At 40.6% G+C, this 20,283-nt stretch overlaps 2 protein-coding genes across 9 annotated transcripts in view; both read right to left on the reverse strand.

Annotated features, from left to right (window-relative positions):
• Positions 1-1,872: 1,872 nt before the first annotated feature.
• LOC306770965 (apolipoprotein D-like) lies at positions 1,873-4,536 on the reverse strand (the record flags this gene model as incomplete). The annotated part of the gene is made up of 4 exons (XM_079259985.1): positions 1,873-2,102; positions 2,236-2,321; positions 4,232-4,353; positions 4,426-4,536. The coding sequence occupies 4 exons, from the start codon at positions 4,534-4,536 to the stop codon at positions 1,873-1,875; spliced, it is 549 nt and encodes a 182-aa protein (XP_079116111.1).
• Positions 4,537-8,292: 3,756 nt separating this feature from the next.
• Positions 8,293-20,283, reverse strand: part of arhgap21a (Rho GTPase activating protein 21a) — a 108,441-nt gene continuing 96,450 nt past the window's right edge. For 7 of the 8 annotated variants that reach the window (XM_079259814.1, XM_079259813.1, XM_079259816.1 and 4 more), the window contains 12 exons: positions 20,033-20,097; positions 19,743-19,891; positions 19,375-19,517; positions 19,124-19,282; positions 18,253-18,331; positions 18,094-18,167; positions 17,509-17,598; positions 17,287-17,412; positions 17,162-17,203; positions 15,389-15,494; positions 11,531-11,562; positions 8,293-10,866 (listed from right to left, as the gene is read on the reverse strand). In XM_079259814.1, the coding sequence (XP_079115940.1) occupies positions 9,223-10,866; positions 11,531-11,562; positions 15,389-15,494; positions 17,162-17,203; positions 17,287-17,412; positions 17,509-17,598; positions 18,094-18,167; positions 18,253-18,331; positions 19,124-19,282; positions 19,375-19,517; positions 19,743-19,891; positions 20,033-20,097 (2,709 nt within the window). In that variant the 3' untranslated portion in view covers positions 8,293-9,222. The remainder of the gene's footprint in view (positions 10,867-11,530; positions 11,563-15,388; positions 15,495-17,161; positions 17,204-17,286; positions 17,413-17,508; positions 17,599-18,093; positions 18,168-18,252; positions 18,332-19,123; positions 19,283-19,374; positions 19,518-19,742; positions 19,892-20,032; positions 20,098-20,283) is intronic. The other variant, XM_079259812.1, reaches the window with a different exon arrangement.

Below are 20,283 nucleotides of genomic sequence, written 5' to 3' on the forward strand. Positions count from 1 at the left end.
AACATGTACACATATTACATGTACTTTTTTTTTTTCCACAAACGGAACCCCATACTCCTGATGCTGGTCACCAGCTTGGTCACACCGCTGCGTGATGGTGTCCACATTCTTCAATTTGTAGCATTAGCAAATAAACCTGTTCACAATGATCTCAGCTAAGAGGTGTTTGCTTGCAGGGTGTATCGTTATTTGAAGTGTATTATGTAGCAACACTTTCTTATGAAATAGTTGTTGAAGTGGTTTGTGTGGGAGTGTTGTGCGGACTCCGGTCACTTCAGGGCAAAGCATGGAGCCAGATGAAACATATGTTTATCTGTCAGCATTTCTAGTGCTCATGCTGCCTTTACGATGTTTTTGGGCAAGTAGTTCAATACGTTTTTACCAAATATACCGGTACGGATATGTATACAAGGATTAAACAACTAGGAGTTGTGCATTACACGTTTTTAATGCATGACGTGAAGTCTGGCGAGCCAAGACACGCAGAGTGCATCAATCAACTTATACCATGGATTTAACACATTTTTATTTATTTTTTTCTTTTACAAAACCAGCTAAATAAGCTAAAGTATATTTTATGTTGAGCTCTAAGTACTTTTTATGCCAAAAAAACACGTCAAGCAACAGCGAGTTTCTCTCATTCACCTGTAAAAAAGCTGCTGATTCGAATCAGATTAACGTGTTGCTATGGTGATCCTGTAAACAGTTATTTAAATTGCCAAACTACGTGTGCATCTATCTATCTATCTATATGTATATATATGTATATATATATATATATATATATATATATATATATATATATATATATATATATATATATATATATATATACATATATATATATATACATATATATATATATATACATACATATATATATATATATATATATATGTATATATATATATATATATATGTATATATATATATATATATATATATGTATATATATATATATATGAAATGAAAATAATGCAGCCAGCTGAGCATGGTATAAGACCACGTAATGCATGGTGGCTCCTCGTTGTTACATGTCAGATCAGAAGAGCCTGTGTGGGGTCCTGATAGTTGGTTTATAGCCTTAAGGTATGTGCATGTATTCATCCATTCATTCATTATCCTAACCGCTTAATCTAATTAAAGGGTCGCGGGGAAACTGGAGCCTATCCCAGTAGTTTGTGGGCGAAAGGCTAAAGTATGTGCAGGTATGATTTATTATGTAAATTCTGTTCTTCATGATAAAACTGCATTTCACTTTAGTCAGCTTTGCCGTCTGGTGACTTGAACCAGTAGGCAATGCAAGACACTGTACATCTTCTGTTTTCCTCTGAGACTCTGTGTTCAACTGATTAATGAGCCTTAAAAAAAAAAAAATAGGGCACACAGTTTTGAATGAATGCATCTTTAATACCCTTTAACTCCCAGAGTTTTCATTAATAATTATAGAAAATATCCTGCAGAATTAACAACATGTCAACAGTGCATAGTTAATGTCTCCAATAACAATCGTTTAGTTAAAGCAGGTTCCATAAAACACACTTCCACCCTTTAATCTTCAGAGTAGATTATACAGGAAAGATAAAAATATATTTCTTTAATGTTTCTGTAACTGAACATGTTATGAGAGTCGGAGGAAAGATGATGATCATGTAGGTCTGGATCAGGGAGACCATTAGGTTTGTTCTGAAAAATAACAAAATTGTGCAATATTTCTAGAATCATAAAAGAATGCCCCCATTAACACAATAACTTCTGAATTAAAAGCAAATAATTTTTCATATCTAAAGATTCATTGCTTAGATTGTGCTCATGATTTCTGCAGTACAGAGTTAAAGGCAGCGGATTTGCTCGTCAAGTCTTCATCGGACCCTAGTCATCACCGCAGCTCTGATCTGTAGGCTTCATCTTGGAAATGTCGATTCCTTCACTGATCAGCAGATTTTTGGCATCATTTACTTTCTCTGGCGACAGGGAGCGTGACCGAGAGAGGATCCAGGCGTAGTCGATGTGGAACAGACGGACGATGTCCGTGCAGGAGTACACGACCGACACGTTGGTGTAGTCACTTTTCACAACCCAGTAGGGGCTGTAAGGAGTGGCTGAAGGCCACAGACAGGAAATTAAAATCATGATTTACCAAAAACAGGCAATTAAAAGTAAAAAACAATCTTTTAAATCCAGTAAAATGAAAATAAACAATGTCTCCTTGAGATTTCAAAAGTGACTTCTTACAATATGAGAAGCTGACTCCAAGTTTGGCTGGTTCCCGAATGTCCTGAATCACAGCGGTGCCTTCGATGTCGTTCACCTCTCCATCGCTGAGAAAGAGATGTTTTTAGTTACTTACACAGCAAAACGGGAATCTGGCAGAACAGCTTGTTCATTGTCTCCTCATAGAAATGTTCTCCAGGCTCTGCCCTGACCTGCAGGCTCAGAGTTAACATAACGCTCATTTTTCCTCCAGGTGCTTTGTCAAAAATAAGTTCTTTGATCAGAACAAACACTTGAATCCACACCCAAGTACAAAGAAACCCAGCCAGAAGTATGCAAAACCCAGTATAAATATGCTTCACTTTGTAAATGTTAGCTTGTGTCAGTTTTTGTTAAGTGAAGACTGATTAGTTTAGCTTTACTTAGCATAATGACTGAAAGCAGATGGAAACAACTCGCTGAGTTCTGTTCAGTCTTCCTCACAAACACATGAATCTTGTGTTTCGAGCATTTATGAGTCTTGAATAAAGATTAAAGAGTAAAAAATGTACTTTTGAAGACTAATAAACTGTTGGTTAGCTTAAAGTAAGCTAAGTTTAGCATGCTATAAAACTTGCCCTGGAACCACATGGCACATGTGGTTCCAGGGCACATGTGCCATGTGCCAAGTTTCACATTTTGACTTGATAATTTCATAAAACCAGAATTAAAATGTCTAATTATTGATATTTACACAAATGGAAATGAATGTTTTAAAACTCATGCTACTTTGGACAGTTTTATATCTTGCCTTTTTGGAGAAAATTGACCTAAATGACAGACTAAGAAAACCTTTTCCAGTGCTTCTGTATTGAGTTTTTTTTTTTTTATTTTGACATCAGAGATTTCACAGTTACACCGAATGCAGCACACCTATGTTTAAAGAATTAATAGACAGATAACAGAGGTGTATAAAGTACAAGTAGGAGTAAAAATAAAGTAGAAGTCCTGCCATTCTTTTGGATCTACCATGCATTTAGAACAGGTGTTTTCACTAACAGGCTCGTCTACCTTCCTGTGGAGCTGAGCTGTTATATTCAGCTGGTTTTTATGACTGGTTGGAACAGCTGCCAGGCAGGACTTTTACTTTATGGCACCTGGATTGGCAGAGGTGTATAAATACCTCTATCAGACAGTCAGAGAATGAGACAGCAGCCCAGACCAAAGAAATATCTAGTAATATACCACGCTAAAACACAAGCACTTCCACGGTGGGACGCTTCCTCTACATCATCACACACGCCTACAGAGTCATAAAGCTGCACTGAAACAGACTGCTTTCATGTACAGTTGTGCTCATATGTATTCATAACCTTTCATTCAAGAAAAGGCTGAATTTACAACAGTCACTCAAATAACTAGAGACTTAAAAAAGAAACAATAACTAAAAATTTGCAAAAATATAATTTAGTAATAGACACTGTTTTTTCATTTGATTGAGTTGAAGAAAGAAAAACAAACAAACAAACAAATTGATCCTGGACGAATTAGAGCACTTTTCTGTTGAACAGTGGGACAAAATACCTGTCAACAGGTGCAGAAGTTTGACTGAGAGGAACAGAAAACACCTGACTGGAGCGGAAACATTAAAGGTTTGTTCAACTAAATATTAGTTTATGACTGATGTAATATGTAATAAATGATCTTATTTCTTTGCTTTTTAAAACAAATATTTCTATTGAACCAGAATTAGAAACTAATGATTTTCATAAAATTTTTATTTATTATTACTTTAGTCAATTTCAGCTTATTTTACAGGCAGCTGTTTTTTCCTTTAATGAAAGGGTATGAATAAATATGAGCACAACTGTAGGTCCACATGCTAGTTAAAGAGTGTACCCAACCCAAGCCAGAAAACTCCATACAAGAAAGTTTTGTCCCATCAGCGAATATCTAGAGGAGCATGAGCAGGGGAGGTTGTGTTGAAGTGAAAAGCAGATGATCTGACACTGAACTTTCACAGCTCTGAAGTACTCACATGACCTGAGAGTTCAGCACCCGGATGGTCCCGTCTTTTCTCAGTGAATAGTTGGCCTCGATGCATTTTCCTGTGGCGAAGTTTGTCGGGAGCTTCTCAATCTCGTACCACTTTCCCAGGTACTGTCAGCAGGAAGAAGTCGTTACTTTGGGAGTCTAGGACGGGAAGGAGTGAGGATGTATGCTTTGTGTTACCTGCTGGAGGTTGAAGTTAGGCTGCACCTGGGGGTTAGGACAGGGACCCCAGTTAAACGTCTGAGCCGAGATGAGAGGAAGCAGCAGGAGAAGGATGGAGGCAGCAGACATCGTGGCTTTAGGATGAGAGATGGGCAGAGATGTCAGTGAAGTTCATCACATCTCTGTTGGATGCAGCGTTTTCTGATGTAACAGCTGAAGCTGAGACTAAACTACGGAGTCACATTCACAGAGAAGCTGAATAAAAGACACAAGATGTCTGTCTGAAGAAATGAAACAGTATGTACCGTTTTTCTTGTCATATTAATCTGCTTGCTTTTCTGCAGATTTAGTCCTTCTCCAAACCAAGTTCCTACAAATGCAGCTGTTTCCGTGTTTCTGTTCGCGTGTAAACGTAGTTACATGTACCTGTATATGTTATTAAATGCTATCTGGAGTCTGATCACTGATTTTCTCCACAACTTTCTTGTTTAGTTTGGTTTACTTATTTTATTTGGATATTACACCACCACCACTGAGCCACTCTGTCAATATTTGAATATACATTTGGTGGATTAATGCAACAGTTCTTGGAGTGGAGTGTGTTTCTTTGTATCATGGATGGTTTAATTTAAATCACATGACCTTAAATCCTTGTTTACGTGGCCTTTGTGTCAGAGGTAAAGCACAGTGACAAGTCCATTCACCCATCAGTCCCTTTTCTTTACCGTTTAGTCAAATTCATGGTGACGGAGAAGCTGGAGTCGATCCCAGCAGCCATTGGACAAGCAGGCTACACCCTGGACAGGTCACCAGTTCAGACCATACAGAAAGTGTAAATACTTTAATAAAGGAGATCATTTATGCCAGCTTCATTATTTAGTTTGATATTTATTTTTTCTTGTGAAAAATGTCTGATTTGTAAAAGTTTTGTTCCTGAGATTTCTCTGCTGGATTTAAATCTAAGTTAAATCTTGCTCAAAGCTGACACTGTGAACCCCAACACTGTGATTTTAGCCTACAGCAAGGGTGTTGTTGAAGAAAATCACTGGTATGAGATTATTTACAACACAACAGCTGAGAATGTGGTGGGATGCATGCAACTGGATGAATCAGCCACATTCCTAAATTAGACTCCATTTGTAATTACCAAACGCCGCCCAGATGGGACCGAAATATGTTTGATATCAGGTATTGTTACCAAATAAACGTCAACATGATCAATTACCTGTAAAATAGATGGCAAAGGGGAAATCTGATTACTTCTGTTTGTGCTGCAGGGAGTATTTTTCTATTTTGTTCTTTTGTTAACATACAATAGGACACATAACATACCATGCTGCTACACTGGTTTGACTGGTTTCACTGAGCAGCTTCATGAGGGACTCATGCAGCTCAAATCATGATGGACATTTTATTTTTAATGCATCTAAATAGATATCAGCTTAATTGTGGTGACAAATTATTAAAACTTTGCATTGATTAATAAGAATTATGTATTTTATGAAAAAGAATGTGAAATAAATACTCAACAAATCAGTGTTTCCAAAAACAAACAACAGAAAAGAAAAGAAAACAAACAACAGAGAAGAGAAGGAAAGAAAAAAAAAAAAGAAAATTCATTTAACCAGCTGTTATCAGTGTCTTACCTTACTGGAGGGGTCTGGCAGGTCTGTGGTCAGTTCACTGTTAGAGCGTCTCGAGCTCCACGGTTTCTTAACTACCTCACGTGCGCATGTTCACGTTGCGTAACTCGGACGCAGCGTCATCGTGCGCAGGTTCACACCTTGTGTAAATGCCGACGAGAACTCTCTAAGAATAAACACTGAGACGATTCGTGTTTTGTTTAAATGCTGCGCTTTCTTGATTTACTTTGATTTTTCCTTTTTGTGCTGTGAATTAAACTATAAAAGCTTTAAGCTTTTAGAGCACAAACTCTGATTTATAGCACAATATGTATGGTTTATAGTAAGTCTGTATGTTTATAATATAGTCTGTATGTTTATAATATAATCTGTATGTTTATGATATAGTCTGTATGGTTTATATCAGTGTTTTTCAACCTTTTTTAAGCCAAGGCACAGTTTATTCATTGAAAAATCACAAGGCACACCACAAACCAAAATGTTTTATTTATTTATTTGAAGTCCATATTCTTAATATAAAGTTCATCTCGTCAAAGCGTCTTGAATAGAAATCAGATAAACACAAGAAGGAATCTTATTATCTTTCACTGAGGTCTGTTTGGATGAACACAGAGCTGCTTTTTAGACCAATTGGGTGAAATTGGATAATGTCTCACGGAACACGAGTGTGCCACGGCACAGTGGTTGAAAAACACTGTTTTATAGTATAGTCTGTATGTTTATAATAAAGTCTGTATGGTTTATAGTATAGTCTTTGTGGTTTATAGTATAGTTTGTATGGTTGAACGCGACACTGAAGATGAATTCACGTTTGATAACTGTCAGTTCTACGTGTCGCCGCTAGATGGCGCCAAAACGCATGAATGCATTAAAGGACTGAGCTGTGATTTCTATTTCTTTTAACAATGTTTAATCTACATTTTTACGCATAAATAGCGTGATAAAATTAATAGTTATTACAGTTTAAATACTTAAACATTCAAGATTTTTAAGGTGGAAAAAGTCTTTTGATCCCGATGAACCTTTTTTATTTTATTGAAGATACCCAGAATAAACTGCCATGTGATCATGAAGTTTGGTTTTTTTATAGTGTCTGAAAAACAAGGATTTTATTTAAAAGTTTTTAAACAATATCTTCTTCTACAGTGCTGTTGTACAGTCATTTGGCAGATGCTGTTATCCAAAGTGACCTCTATGTGATAAGTGACCAATTAACCCTAGTAATGATTCTAAGACGCCTTATATGACCTAAGAAACATAAATAACAAAAGAAATGGTTGTAATTTCTTTAAATAGTCTTTAGATTATTTCTCCAGACACCTAGATGGACATTTCAAAGCTCCTTGGACGTGTCTTTTAGTTAGTCCAGATCAGTGTTTCCTCACTCCAGTCTTCAGGACCTCCTACCCTGCAGGGGGCGATGTTTCTTCTCCCAAACACTGGAGTCAGATTCATGGACTTCATCTGCAAGGAGGATTCATCAGTCCACAAGTTGCCAATGATTTTCAGTCTAATTCTTGTGTCCTGACAAATCTCAGTCTTTAATCACCATTTTCCCCGTTTCCATGGAGACCAGTTCTGATGAGGCTTCAATGAACTGGATCTGCAGAAGGTCCAGATCCAGGTTCTGTTTGAGGGTGTTTTGTGTTTGTCGCGGAAAAAAAAGGGACTGACTTAAAAATGCATAAAGCTACACTGGTTCACTCTTGATTCTTTTAATGCATGGATGATTCATGTCAGAGTTTAATAAATAAAATTCTGAAAACTGGACTGAAATCAAATGGAAAAAAAGCAGCAAATTTCCAAAGAAAACCTTGGAAAGAACCTCAGTCTGGAGCGCCATTTCCCACAACCAATTTAAAAGATTACGGCAAAATTCTGGCTGCTTGGAAGCAAAATGCAGAGAAATGAGGTGCGGACTTCAGCATATCACTGACTGCATCAGCTCCTAATCAGTTCTGCCTTTTAGTTCACAGATGCAGGACATTTATTCTGCTCTAAGTCTTCTTACACAACAGCTATTATGTGTTTAAAAGACCTGTTATATTTGTAGGTGAAACAGCCTGCAGTACTGATGTATTCCAGATGTTCATTAAGCATTTCAATCAAATTAAAGTTAGAAATAAACAAGCGGAATATGGATGTTTTTCTTTCCTACAGATAGAAAAAAAGCATGAGAAAAAAAGAAAGATATGCAATAAATACGTCCACAAGAATGTAATAAAGATTATTTATTTCCAGTGTTTGTTGGGGAGGGGCGTTGCGGCGCCCTCTTCTGCTGTACAGAAGAGGCCAGATGTTCACTCTTCAGCAAACATCGTCTCATGCAGTTATTTATTATTTTACTCTCCCAGTTTGAAGCGCCCATGCATTTTAATGCACTCTGAAAGAGGACAGGAATCCGTTTAAACTATGATGACACATAAACTGATGCTGCGATGGGCTTAAACTAAAATCAGGAAACAACGGTGGAATGCCTGCGAGGTTTTTCTGTCCTAAAAAAAATCCTCTTCTTGAAAACTGTCGATAAAAAAACAGCTTAAAAAAAAAAAAAAGCAAAAGAGGCACTTTTTCTTGTTGAGATAAAAACAAGTCACACATGTAAAAACATACTTTTTGGACTATAACTTGACATAAGTCTGGAAATAAAAACTACTGTACCAAGCATTTCATACTGTAGTATCAGCATTACCTTTAATCCCCTCCAGTCCCTCAGGCTAGTATCTGGCTGTCGGGAGCGTACTGTGAAAAACCTTCCCACAGCACCCAGCTCAGAAAGCAGCCGCCACTTACTTCCACGTACTTCAAGTACAAGCAAATAAAAACATACATATGGTTTTGAACAGACAGTATCGTCACAAGCAATCCATACATTCTTCATCCCGCCTACATGAGGAAGACCTGACCCTTGGGAAGCTGACCCTTCCACATGCTCAACAGCGCTGCAGCTTCATTTACGGCCTGTTTGAACAGCAAAAAGTCCCAATAACGCATTTAGTGCGGTTCAGTCCGTGTTCCAGTATGGCCAAGGACGTAAACATCTCTGCAGTACGACTCCAGGAACAACGGGAGCCGATACACACTCTGTACAGTAGATACATAAAGGATGCTTTGTAGAAAAAATATTGTGCAGTCATTTAAAACACACACGAAGGCATTCCCTCTCTCCGGTTCACAGGTACTGGTAGAAGCGCGAGCGGACAACTTGTGCGCCGGACAGTTTGTGTGGGTGAGCGTCGGTCCCGAGCGAAGCTTTGCTTTTGCCTTGCAGCCCGCCGCCGTTGACGTGCTCCCCTAACGGAGGCTGAGCGCCCGAAGACGACGCAGAAGCGGCGTCCTGATGCTCGGGCTGGTCGTCCTCGGGGACGGCTTTGGGGGCAACAACGTCTGCGGCGGACTCCGAGCCTCTGCACCTCTCTCTGGCGATCCAGTCCCGGATGGAGAAGTCCTGAGAGGAGCATCTGGGTTTGAGGCGGTTGACGGCGGAGAGGTCGGCCGTCTGGTCCACCCCGCCCTGCTCCCGCCAGTCGTTGATAACCGCCAGCTCGGCGAAGTCTCTCTGCCCGCCCATGGTGTGTCTCCGCCGGATGTTCTTCTTCCCGCGAGCGTCGGGGCCGCGGCTCTTCGGCGTGAACATGTCGTCGGCCGACGACCTCAACCTGAACTTCAGCCGCTCGGTGATTTTCAGGTGCCAGGCTGCTTCGGGACGCTCCGACTCGCTGCGTGACGACGAGCTGATGCTGCTGGTGGATCGGCCTTTCTTCATCACTTCCAGGACTCGGGACAACCGAGTGGAGGACTCTGCCCGACCCTCGTGACGGTCCCCACCCCCCGCACCGCCCTCCGCCGATGAGTCGCTGTCTGTTTTCTGCCTCAGGGACCACCGCCTGGAGAGAGTGTCGCACTCCATCATCTTGTGCGGCGGGAACAGGCGGCGTGCTTCCAGTTTGGGCGTGGAGCTCCCGTCGGCCGAACCCCCGCCGGCTCCCGGCTCCTTCCTCTCCGGACTCGGCTCCGGGCAGGGCGTGGACCGGCTGTTGGCGCCTCCCGGAGCGAACAGCAGGAAGTCGCTCTCGCTGTCCGTCTCCATGGGTCGGCCCTCGCTGATGAGCTCGCTGCGCTCATCGTCTGCTTCCTCGCCGCCGTGCGGCTCCGGGCTGAGAGCGCCGGACTCCGCTCCGGTCAGGAACGTGATGGAGGAGGTGGTGGAGTAGTCAGAGGTGATGGAGCTCACCTCTGCTCCTGCAGATGCTCCCGCTCCTCCTCCCAGTCCGACGCCTGCAGGTAGATCAGGAGACGCTCCTCCAGTCCACTTCTTGGGTCTGGAACGTGGGACGGAGGCGCCGGAGCTCATGGTCCCGAGATCCGAGGTGTTTTCGTCCAGCTGGGACGGAGGATCCGACAGGGAGGGCTTCCCCTGCAGACAGGCGGTGCTGGGCGAGCCGGAGATGTGTGGGGAGGAGGAGGGGGAGGCGTGTCTGGGCGGAGTCTTCTCCTTGAGGAAAACCGAGCTTCTTTGCTCTCTCTTGGCCTTCGCCGCCAGCTCGGCGGTCCTCCCGTTCTCCTTCCTCTCCTCAACCCGCGCTTGCTGCTTGGTGTTGGATCGAGTCTCGCTCTGCGGCTCCGTCTGCAGACCGTGGTGCTTCAGCTTCTGGCCAGAGACGTCCTTCTGGGGGAACACGGCGTCCAGATCGTCGTCTGAACTGCTAGGCTGCGGCTTCTCCTTTGACTTCTTTCTTTTGCGACTGGCTGCAGCAAAGATGGAGGACACCAGGAGCTCTCGGCTACACTGGTCCTTCCCTGAACCCCAGGAACCCTGCGGAGAGGGGGGGGGAGACAGAAGAGCAGAAGACCAAAGTGAGTACTGCTGAATGGGGGACAGACACAGGAGGAGACAAATGAGCCCTTCATTCCTGCCTGAGAACTGAAATCTTTACTGCACCTGCTCCCATGAAGCAACATGAACCAGAGAAGTGGACAGAAAGAGGAACATTAGCGGCATCATAAACAGGAAGCACGTTACGGTTTCCATGCCAGCTTTAAAGCAGAAGCAGAGGCGGTCGACAGCCTGAGCTCTGCCGGGACGAGCAGCAGCAGGTGGAAAACAGCAGAGATGAAGAGTAGCTGCTCATCGTTTTCAGCTTCTCAGCCACCAAGCAGGAGTTTTACAGCACAAACATTTCCTTTCCACTGTTCCTTATTCACACAACTACAATCCCACTCTTCTCTAACCCGACTCTGCATCCTTTCTGAGACAATCTTCTGCTTTTATTTCTTGTCTTCTTAGAATTTAGAGTCCAAAAAAATCATTTGTGATTAATGTAGAAAAGATCTTAAAACCAGAGTACATGTAAGTAAAATCATCTCAGGTGTTAAATATCATGAGTGATTTGGGTGGAAAAACTGTAAATAGTTAGTTTGATGCTGGTCTCGTCCTGCCTCCTGTCATCCTACAGCACCAGCAGTCTGGACACACTCACCTTTGATTTGGCTGAATCACTAGTTGGTGAATCTGTGTGGAGAAAAAGGGAGAGAAGAGGAAGCCATTAGAGAAGTTTCCAGTACAGGTGGAAACGTGGAGTAGGAGGTGCAACACAGAGGGAGGTGAACCAGAGAAAAAAGAACCATGTTGATGAGATGAAGCACAAACAGGACGAGGCGTGACGACACAGATGACAGGCGAGCGCTGACGTTAGGAGATGAGAAGCCATGCTGCACACAGAGACAGATGAGCTCCACGTTACACTCAGCTCCACGTCCACTGATCCAAACCTGACTTCACAAAGAGCTGAGAAAGCAACACGACATGCCGCCGCTGCAGAGCAGCTGTGTGCCATGCAACAGTTTGTTCTGATCCCGCCACGTTTACAGAGACGAGCTTCGCTGCTGCGAGCTGCTGGCTGAAACTAAAACCAAACCTTCAGCGCTCATCTTTAAAGAACAAAAACACTTTTAAAATTCTTTTTATTTTTGCTTGTAGCTTCTGAAATCTGCAGAAAAAAGAAGTTTATACAGATGTGCTCATATTTATTCATAAAAAACAGCTGAAACTGACTAAAGTAATAATAAATAAAATAATAAATAATAATAAATAAAATGTTGTGAAAATCATTACATTATTTTCTAATTCTGGTTCAATAGAAATATTTGTTTTAAAAAGCAAACAAATAAGATAATTTATTACATAATACATCACTCAAACTAATATTTAGTTGAACAATCGTTTAATGTTTCCGCTCCAGTCAGGTGTTTTCTGTTCCTCTCAGTCAGACTTCTGCACCTGTTGACAGGGATTTTGTCCCACTGTTCAACAGAAAAGTGCTCTAATTTGTTTGGGTTTTTTTTCTTTCTTCAACTCAATTAAATGAAAAAATGGTGTCTTATATTACTAAATAATATTTTTTAATTTAAATTTAAATTTGAATTACAAGTTTAATTAAGAAGGGTTTAAGACGGGTCTTTGTCATTAATTAAACTTGTAATTTAACACATCACAAAATAACACATCAAATATGGACAGACTGGAACCTACATGTTTAAAAAAAATATCTAATCATGATTGTAGTTATTTTTTTTTAGTGAATTTATTTTGAAAATATTAAAAATCTTACATACTCCACCTTTAATGAAATGGTGTGAATACATATGAGCACAACTGTAGGTGAGCCATTTGCATGTGATGTGAAACAGTGAGGAGAAATATAAAAGTTTAGGTTTGAATCTGATGTTTTATAGAGGTTTGGTAATGAATTATGGATTTTATATTGTGGGAATAAGTGAGTGTGATGTATGTGTAAGTTAACGTAGCGTACACACGCGTCCAGCCAGGGACAAGAGTTGACAATTAGCGTTTTCTCTTCTATTTGCAGGCATCAGCAACAAATATGCATGACTATGTACAAATACAACGTCCCTGTCAAATACACCAATCAATAAATACTGCCTTCATTATGTGTGTTAACAACTAGGTGAGCATTTTAGGAGCTGTGGAGACATAAAACACCTAAATGCATTTACTGCACGTTGATGAAATCAGCAAGACCTTCCCAGAGGAAGACGTCACCTGGCTTCTCTAAAACCTGGATCATCTGTGAGCTGATAAACTGGACGGATGTTGGTCAAAGGGCCGTTTTCCATCTGGCCTCATCACACAGGCAGCTGCCAGTATTTCTGATACTTGTTTAAGTATAGTTACATGTTGTTTTTTTTTCCCTCAACCCCTTATGATGCTCATGTATCTCTGTTCTTATCTGTGATCAGGCGGCGCCGGTAAAACTGGCTGCGTGGCCGAAGCTTCAGTTTGGTTCTGTAATTCTTTTTCTCATTAATGTTACATGTCTGTATGTCAAACCTTAGACGAGCTGGCTTGAACCTTGGATTTCCCCTCGGGGATGAATAAAGTATCTGTGATTTGATTTGATATTATTTACCGTCCAGCAGAGATTCAGCTGGTATTTGTGATTTAGAAACAAACTTCGTTCCTGAAACTCAGCTCCATGTCTGCTTTATATGAACAACCATCACAGGTCTTGGTTTTTGCCTTTTTTTATTTGCAGACAAACTTTTCTGCTTTCTCTGCACAGTTTATAAAGTGTTTTTTTTTTCCCATGCTCTGAATTTTAAGAGGAATAATCTTAATAAATATTTATTTTTAAGGAGACATCTGTAACATCTGTAAATACCAGACTTTTTTAAACACTGATTGAATGCTGTGTCCTTAATATTTAATGTGTACTATACATAGACTGTATATGAAAGATATTTTTTTATTTACAGTCTATGGTACTGTGTGTATTTTAGGGAAGCAGGTTATTAAACCCATCATCACCTCCAGAAAGTGAAAATGTAATTGGTGGCGGATTCTTTTTTTTTTTTTTTTATAATAGATTAGTAAAACCTTTAAAGCTACTTTCTCATCTCAGACTTTATCTTATTCGGTTTTCAAAATCCGTTAAACAACAACTCAGAGCAGAAAAAACCCTAAAAGCAGAAAAAAAAAAAAACTTGTTACATTCTTGGTTATTAAGAAAATCCTGCCGGTGATTAAAAGACAAGACACACACACACACACACACACACACACACACACACACACGAGTCCAGCGTGAATAAAACCTGAGCTGCTCAAACACAACCTTTCACCATCTGTCTGTTAAACCTGATGAAGCGGTGTGATGTGACACGAGCTGCCATGACAACAGGACGCGATGACGACACAGACGGCCATGGAGGAAACCAAAAAGATGAGAAGAAAAGTGACAAGGGGGTCACAGAGGGGCTAGCTATATGAAAAGCGTGTCAGCAAAGAGACCTATAATCAGTCCTCACCTGCTCTGTAATCACTTCTCCAGCTAAACTTTGTGTGTCACAGCCGAGCCCCCCTACACACCCCTTTACAATACAGATGATGGCACAATATGCAGGTGCACACTGACTGGTGACGTGGAAACCATACCATGCTATCTCTCCTGTTGGCCAGCTTGTGAGACAGTGAGGAGAGACAGCGGAGAGCCTTTCAGACAGTAGCACCGGCCTGTGTTAGGTATACTCTGACAGAAAACCCACCACAGCGGACACTGTACAGTACCGTGTAGCCTCTTCCTCGCCTTTTCATCGCCACCAAACGCTTGGTGTTTTCTCTCTCTTTGGCTTTAAAAGAACTGCGGGTTCCTGCAGACTAGGCAGCTACACTGCGGGCAACAATCCTCCTTCTTCCTACAGTTCCAGCTGTCCATCACGGACATTATAGAGTCCATCAGTGACATCATGGTGTGATAGACTCCTCCCACTTGGCCTGTGTCAAGATCAGTATGTGTGAATGCTGGGAAAGCCGTTAGGACACCCGACAGAGCCTCACTAGAGACAGAGGAATCAGAGGTGGCCTTTCACTGTAAAAACATCTTATTTCTGAAAGAACATGCCGTATTAGTGCAACAGTAGGCGGGGTAAAAGGGGGGGAGAAAACAAAAACAGGTCTGCTAGGAGCAGCAGGAGGCTAAAAACAAACAAAGCGTCGACGAACCGCTTAACTTACAAACAAAAGAGGAAGGTTGATCTGTTGAAAAGCAAATGAAGAAGCGAAACAATTCGCTGCATCTTTTTCTGGGATGCAGAGAAATTGCCGACTGAAACCCACAAAGGCTTCGGTTTGTGGTTTTTATCTAAAGGCAACAGCCAGAGAGGCAAAAAGGGGGAAGCTTGGCCTCGGGAAGAAGCAGCGTCATCATCAACATTAGTTACTGGTTTAAACTGGAACTGGTCCCGGGTTGACAGGAGGAAAGCGAAAGAGAAAAGGGTGGACCCACCACAGAGCTGGCCTGTGAGAGGCAGCGCGTTACCTGATACTTCACCCTGCGATGTGCCTGTGCGGCCGATGTTGGTGAGCAGGTGGTCGATGTTGGGGACGGGCTGAGATTCCACCGCTGACTCCTCCTGGGAAAAAGTCTGAAAGCGGCAGAGAGGTTTTAGAGCTTCGAGTCAGCTGGGACGCTTCAGAAGCGCACGGCAGCGCCCCTGGCAGCCCCAGGCCTACAGAGTGGCGTTGTAGCGGTCGGCTGCGGTGGCACACCGCGGCCACAGCGCGGTGCTTCCACGTTGAGTCACATATGTCTGATAAAAGCAACCAGCTGAAAAGGACGGGTCAAAAACTTGACTGAAGAAGTGTCATCCCAGAAACAAATCTGTTTTTTTCAAAGGTAAATTATATGAAAGACAGAACTGACTTGTAAAGTTATTAAATATAATCATAAATGTGTTCTTTAAATCTAATTCTCCTTCTGGTAAAAACAGGAAAACATCTCAAAGCAAATAAATAAGGCAGATTGACTTGAGGTACTATCACACAGAGAACACACCACTAACCCTCATGAGGCAGATTTAAAGCTCATATTTCACTAAATTAATAGATTAAAATGTCATCATCCTTTTGTGGAATCAGAGGAAAAAGTTCATGTCTCGACAGCTCCAGTAGAAACTTTTCTCTCACCACAGCCCATCTGGTTTAACCTTGCTTTGACAGAAGACATTTGTCCATTTTGTTCTGATTTAAGAATAAATAAAAACAAGCCTTTCCTCTGATGTCATCTCCTCTTTTTTTCCCATCTACTGACGCAATGATTTCTGCACTTCCACATCAGGAAGCTGCAACTAAACAGTCTGATTGGGAAGAGTAAAGTTGTGCTCATATGTATTCATCCCCTTTCATTCAAGAAAAGGCTGAATTTACAACGGTCACTCAAATAACTGGAGACTTAAAAAAGGAACAATAACTAAAAATTGGAACAAAATATTATTTAGTAATATAAGACACTGGTTTCTCATTTAATTGAGTTGAAGAAAGAAAAGACAAACAAACAAATTAGAGCACTTTTCTGTTGAACAGTGGGACAAAATCCCTGTCAACAGGTGCAGAAGTCTGACTGAGAGGAACAGAAAACACCTGACTGGAGCGGAAACATTAAAGGATTGTTCAACTAAATATTAGTTTATGACTGATGTAATATATAATAAATGATCTTATTTGTTTGCTTTTAAAAAAATATATTTCTATTGAACCAGAATTAGAAAATAATGTAATGATTTTCATAACATTTTTATTTATTATTACTTTAGTCAGTTTCAGCTTATTTTAAAGGCAGCTGTTTTTTTCCTTCTTTAACGAAAGGGTATGAATAAATAGGAGCACAACCGTATATGGCAAGAAATGATTCCCTTGTGACCACAGAGTTCAGGGGAAATGATGCTTTGCATCACTTTTGAAGGAAAGTTCAGATATAATTCAACTTGATCTTAAAGTAGCATCTTAATATCAGGACATCCTGAGGAAATGACTTCCACATCACAATTTTTCAGCTTCCTGGCTATAAACTGCTTCTTTTTTTTTTTTTAACCTCATTATGCCTGATATTATTCACAACTAAATAAAAACCCAATAAATACAAAATAAATAAAAATAAATAATTTGGAAATAAATACATAAATAACAGTAAAAAAAAAAAATAAATCAATAATTAAAAAAAATAAAATAAAAAAAGAAAATAACCTGGAAGAGATTAATAATAATTCATTTAAAAAAAAAAAAAATTAGGGTTTAAATAAAGAAAAATACCCACCACTGGATCTCCATTTCCATCCTCAGTGAAAAACCAGTCATACTGGAAGCAAAACAAGAGAAAGTAGAAGAAATAAAGGTATGTGTTTACATGAATCCGATACCTTCACAAGGTATTGGACTCACGTTCTGAATGAGCGTCTCCACAATCTTGTACTGGTCTGGCATGTGGGTGACCATGTGAGTCATGTTGTCCTCGGTGGTCCGGACCAGAGTGGGTCCGAACACGATGGCCAAGTTCCTCGGTTCCATCTTTCAGACGCAACGAAGAAACAAACAGAAATAAATCCTGTTTATGATCATCCACCTCTCAACATCATGGAAATAAAACCGTTACGGAGTAAATACCTTATTTTTCTCTGAATTTTCAGCCACAGTTTTCAGATGAGCGGAGAGGAACTTGAGTGTCTCATAATGATGATCTGGCAGCTCATGAAGCTGTAAGTAAACAACATGTTTCAGAATCTGTTTTCTTGTTTGTTTTTGTTGTATTTCAGATGGTCTGATGCTTTCTGCTGCCTCTGAGGAGTTATCTAAAACAGGGGTGCCCAGCTCTAGTCCTGCAGGCTTTCAATGTATCCCTGCTCCAACACACCTGATTCAAACTAACCAGTCATTGTGCAGAACGTCATTGTTGGATCCATTTAATGTAAGCCAGGTGCGTTGGATCAGGGAAACATAGGAAACCTGCAGAACAGCAGCCCCTCCAGCACAAGTTTCTCCCGAACGCAAACACTCACACCGATCAGCGCTTTGGAAGTAATGTGGGGTTCAGTATGTCACCCCATGGTGCTTCAACAAACCAGCATAGTGGTTTTATATCCTGGAGAACTGGGATTGAACCACCATGACCGCTTTGAGTCATAGCTGCCACAACAAGAAACCCTCCTGGTGTTGATGTGTCAAAATAAGCATAAAAGAACAACTACTCACCAGCCTTTTCAGCACTTTGAGTCTCTCCACAGGGTCCTCTATTCTGTTTGCTTCAATAAAGTCTGTATATCTGTCTGCAAGCGAACGCAACAGAAACGTGCTTACTGTCAGGCTGCAGTTCACAGTCTCCCCACAAGGTGGCACACTGACTCAACTTACCATTGGTGAACAGAGGCTCAGGAAGTTTACGAAAGAAGGATTTCAGTAAACTGCTGATAACATTCAGGTCTCTCCATTTCTGCAGCAGAAGAGAGTTAAATTAGTAAGAAATTGATTTGTTTTTGTTTATTTGTTGTCAGACCCAAAAATACAACCCTGTCCCTCTCCAGTCTTTGCTGTTCATGTGTCAAAAACGGTTTATAAACCTATATATTATACTATAACCTATATATTATATAGGTTATATATTATATCTAAACCTATATATTATATTATATATTATAAACAATAATACATTATATATATTATAAACCTATCTATTATACTATAACCTATATATCTATGCATATATATCTCGATCTATATATCTATATGTACCTATATGGTATACTATAATCTATATATTATATAGGTTATATATATATATATATATATATATATATATATATATATATATATATATATATATATATATATATATATATATGTATATATCTATCTATATCTATATCTATCTATATCTATATCTATCTATATATATATATATATCTATATATATATATATATATATATCTATATATATATATAGATATATATACATATATTATAAACAATAACAATAAATTACATATATTATTAACATAGATATATCTATAGATAGATAGATAGATAGATAGATAGATAGATAGATAGATAGATAGATAGATAGATAGATGTTTATAATATATAAACTGTAAAATGTCACATTTTTGTCGAATATGTAAGAGAGGCGAAGGGAGCTACAGTTTCGGACTTAAACGATGGATCTCTGTGTTTCCAGACTTCAAGGACAGTTTAATTAAAGCATTGTGGATCGATAAAGGTCACTTACATCATCCTGGATATCGATATCACTCATGCCCTTGTTGTTGAGTTCCTCCTGCATGTTGGAGATGGCGGCATTGTTCCCAGGGACTCTGTAGATGCCGGTGTACTCCAGCCCCCTCTCCTCCACCAGCTTACAGCAAACCTCCACAATCAGAGGTACGAACTGAAGGACAGAGAGGTATGGAGGAGGTTTAAAACCGATGCTGCCTGTGGAAATGTCCCAAACAGTTCAGAATAAAGCAGATCAGTGGAAACCTTGTTGGTCTGAGCCGGAGGACAGTCGTCTAGTCTCACTCCAAATGTGACCCCAGGAGACGGCTTCTTCTCAAAAGGTTTCCTCATCAGCCCCGGGATGCCTTTCCTCCACGTCCCCTTATCTTTGGGAGGGCTGGTGTCATCTACACCAACAGAGCACAATAGCATATCATGATAAACTGGCTTTACAAACTCAACAGCTGCTGCTCGCCGTGTGATCGCCGTTTTTCACCTTTTATCTGTTTATAACTACATCATGGTGTGTTATAAACTATTCTTATGTTACATTCAGTAACAACCAATGAGTTTTACGGATTATTTTTCATTCTGCTAAAGGGTACAAGTCAAACATTTATCCCTTTTCTAACCTTTGTGCATGTTTTTTCTCTCCTGTTCAGGTTTTGGTGAGTGCGGACTTGTCGCTTTGGTCTCTCCTTTACCTCCCAGCAGCGTCTGTCTGATGCTCAGCGACTGGCGTGAAGGTCTGGGCGACGCCTCCGTCTTGCTGCCTGTTGGGCTGAAGGGGAAAAAAACAGAGATAAACACTAAATTCAGAGCTTTCTCGTCAGATCCAACAGCTCCAGCTGCTCAGTGTGAGGCTGGCAGATCTCCTTCCTCTTCCCACCTACTGACTCCTGCTCCCTCCTCTTGTTCTTACCTCATCAAGGTGTTGTACTCCTTGATCTTCCTGCTGATGAGGTCATGACTGGTAAAGGCTGCGTTCTAAAAAAAGAAGAAGAAGAAAGGGAAAAGCACAGGACAAGATGAATGTGACGGCTCCTCCCTTCACCTTGCAGCCTTTGACTGAGCTTTATATAACCTGCTACTCTCAGGTGACACAGGTAACAACAGGAATGTCCCAGTATGGACTGCTTAGTTAGGTCCTAAAAAAAAAAGGGGAAAGACAGG

Source organism: Telmatherina bonti, assembly GCF_933228915.1.
Source record: "Telmatherina bonti genome assembly, chromosome: 20".
Taxonomy (NCBI): domain Eukaryota; kingdom Metazoa; phylum Chordata; class Actinopteri; order Atheriniformes; family Telmatherinidae; genus Telmatherina; species Telmatherina bonti.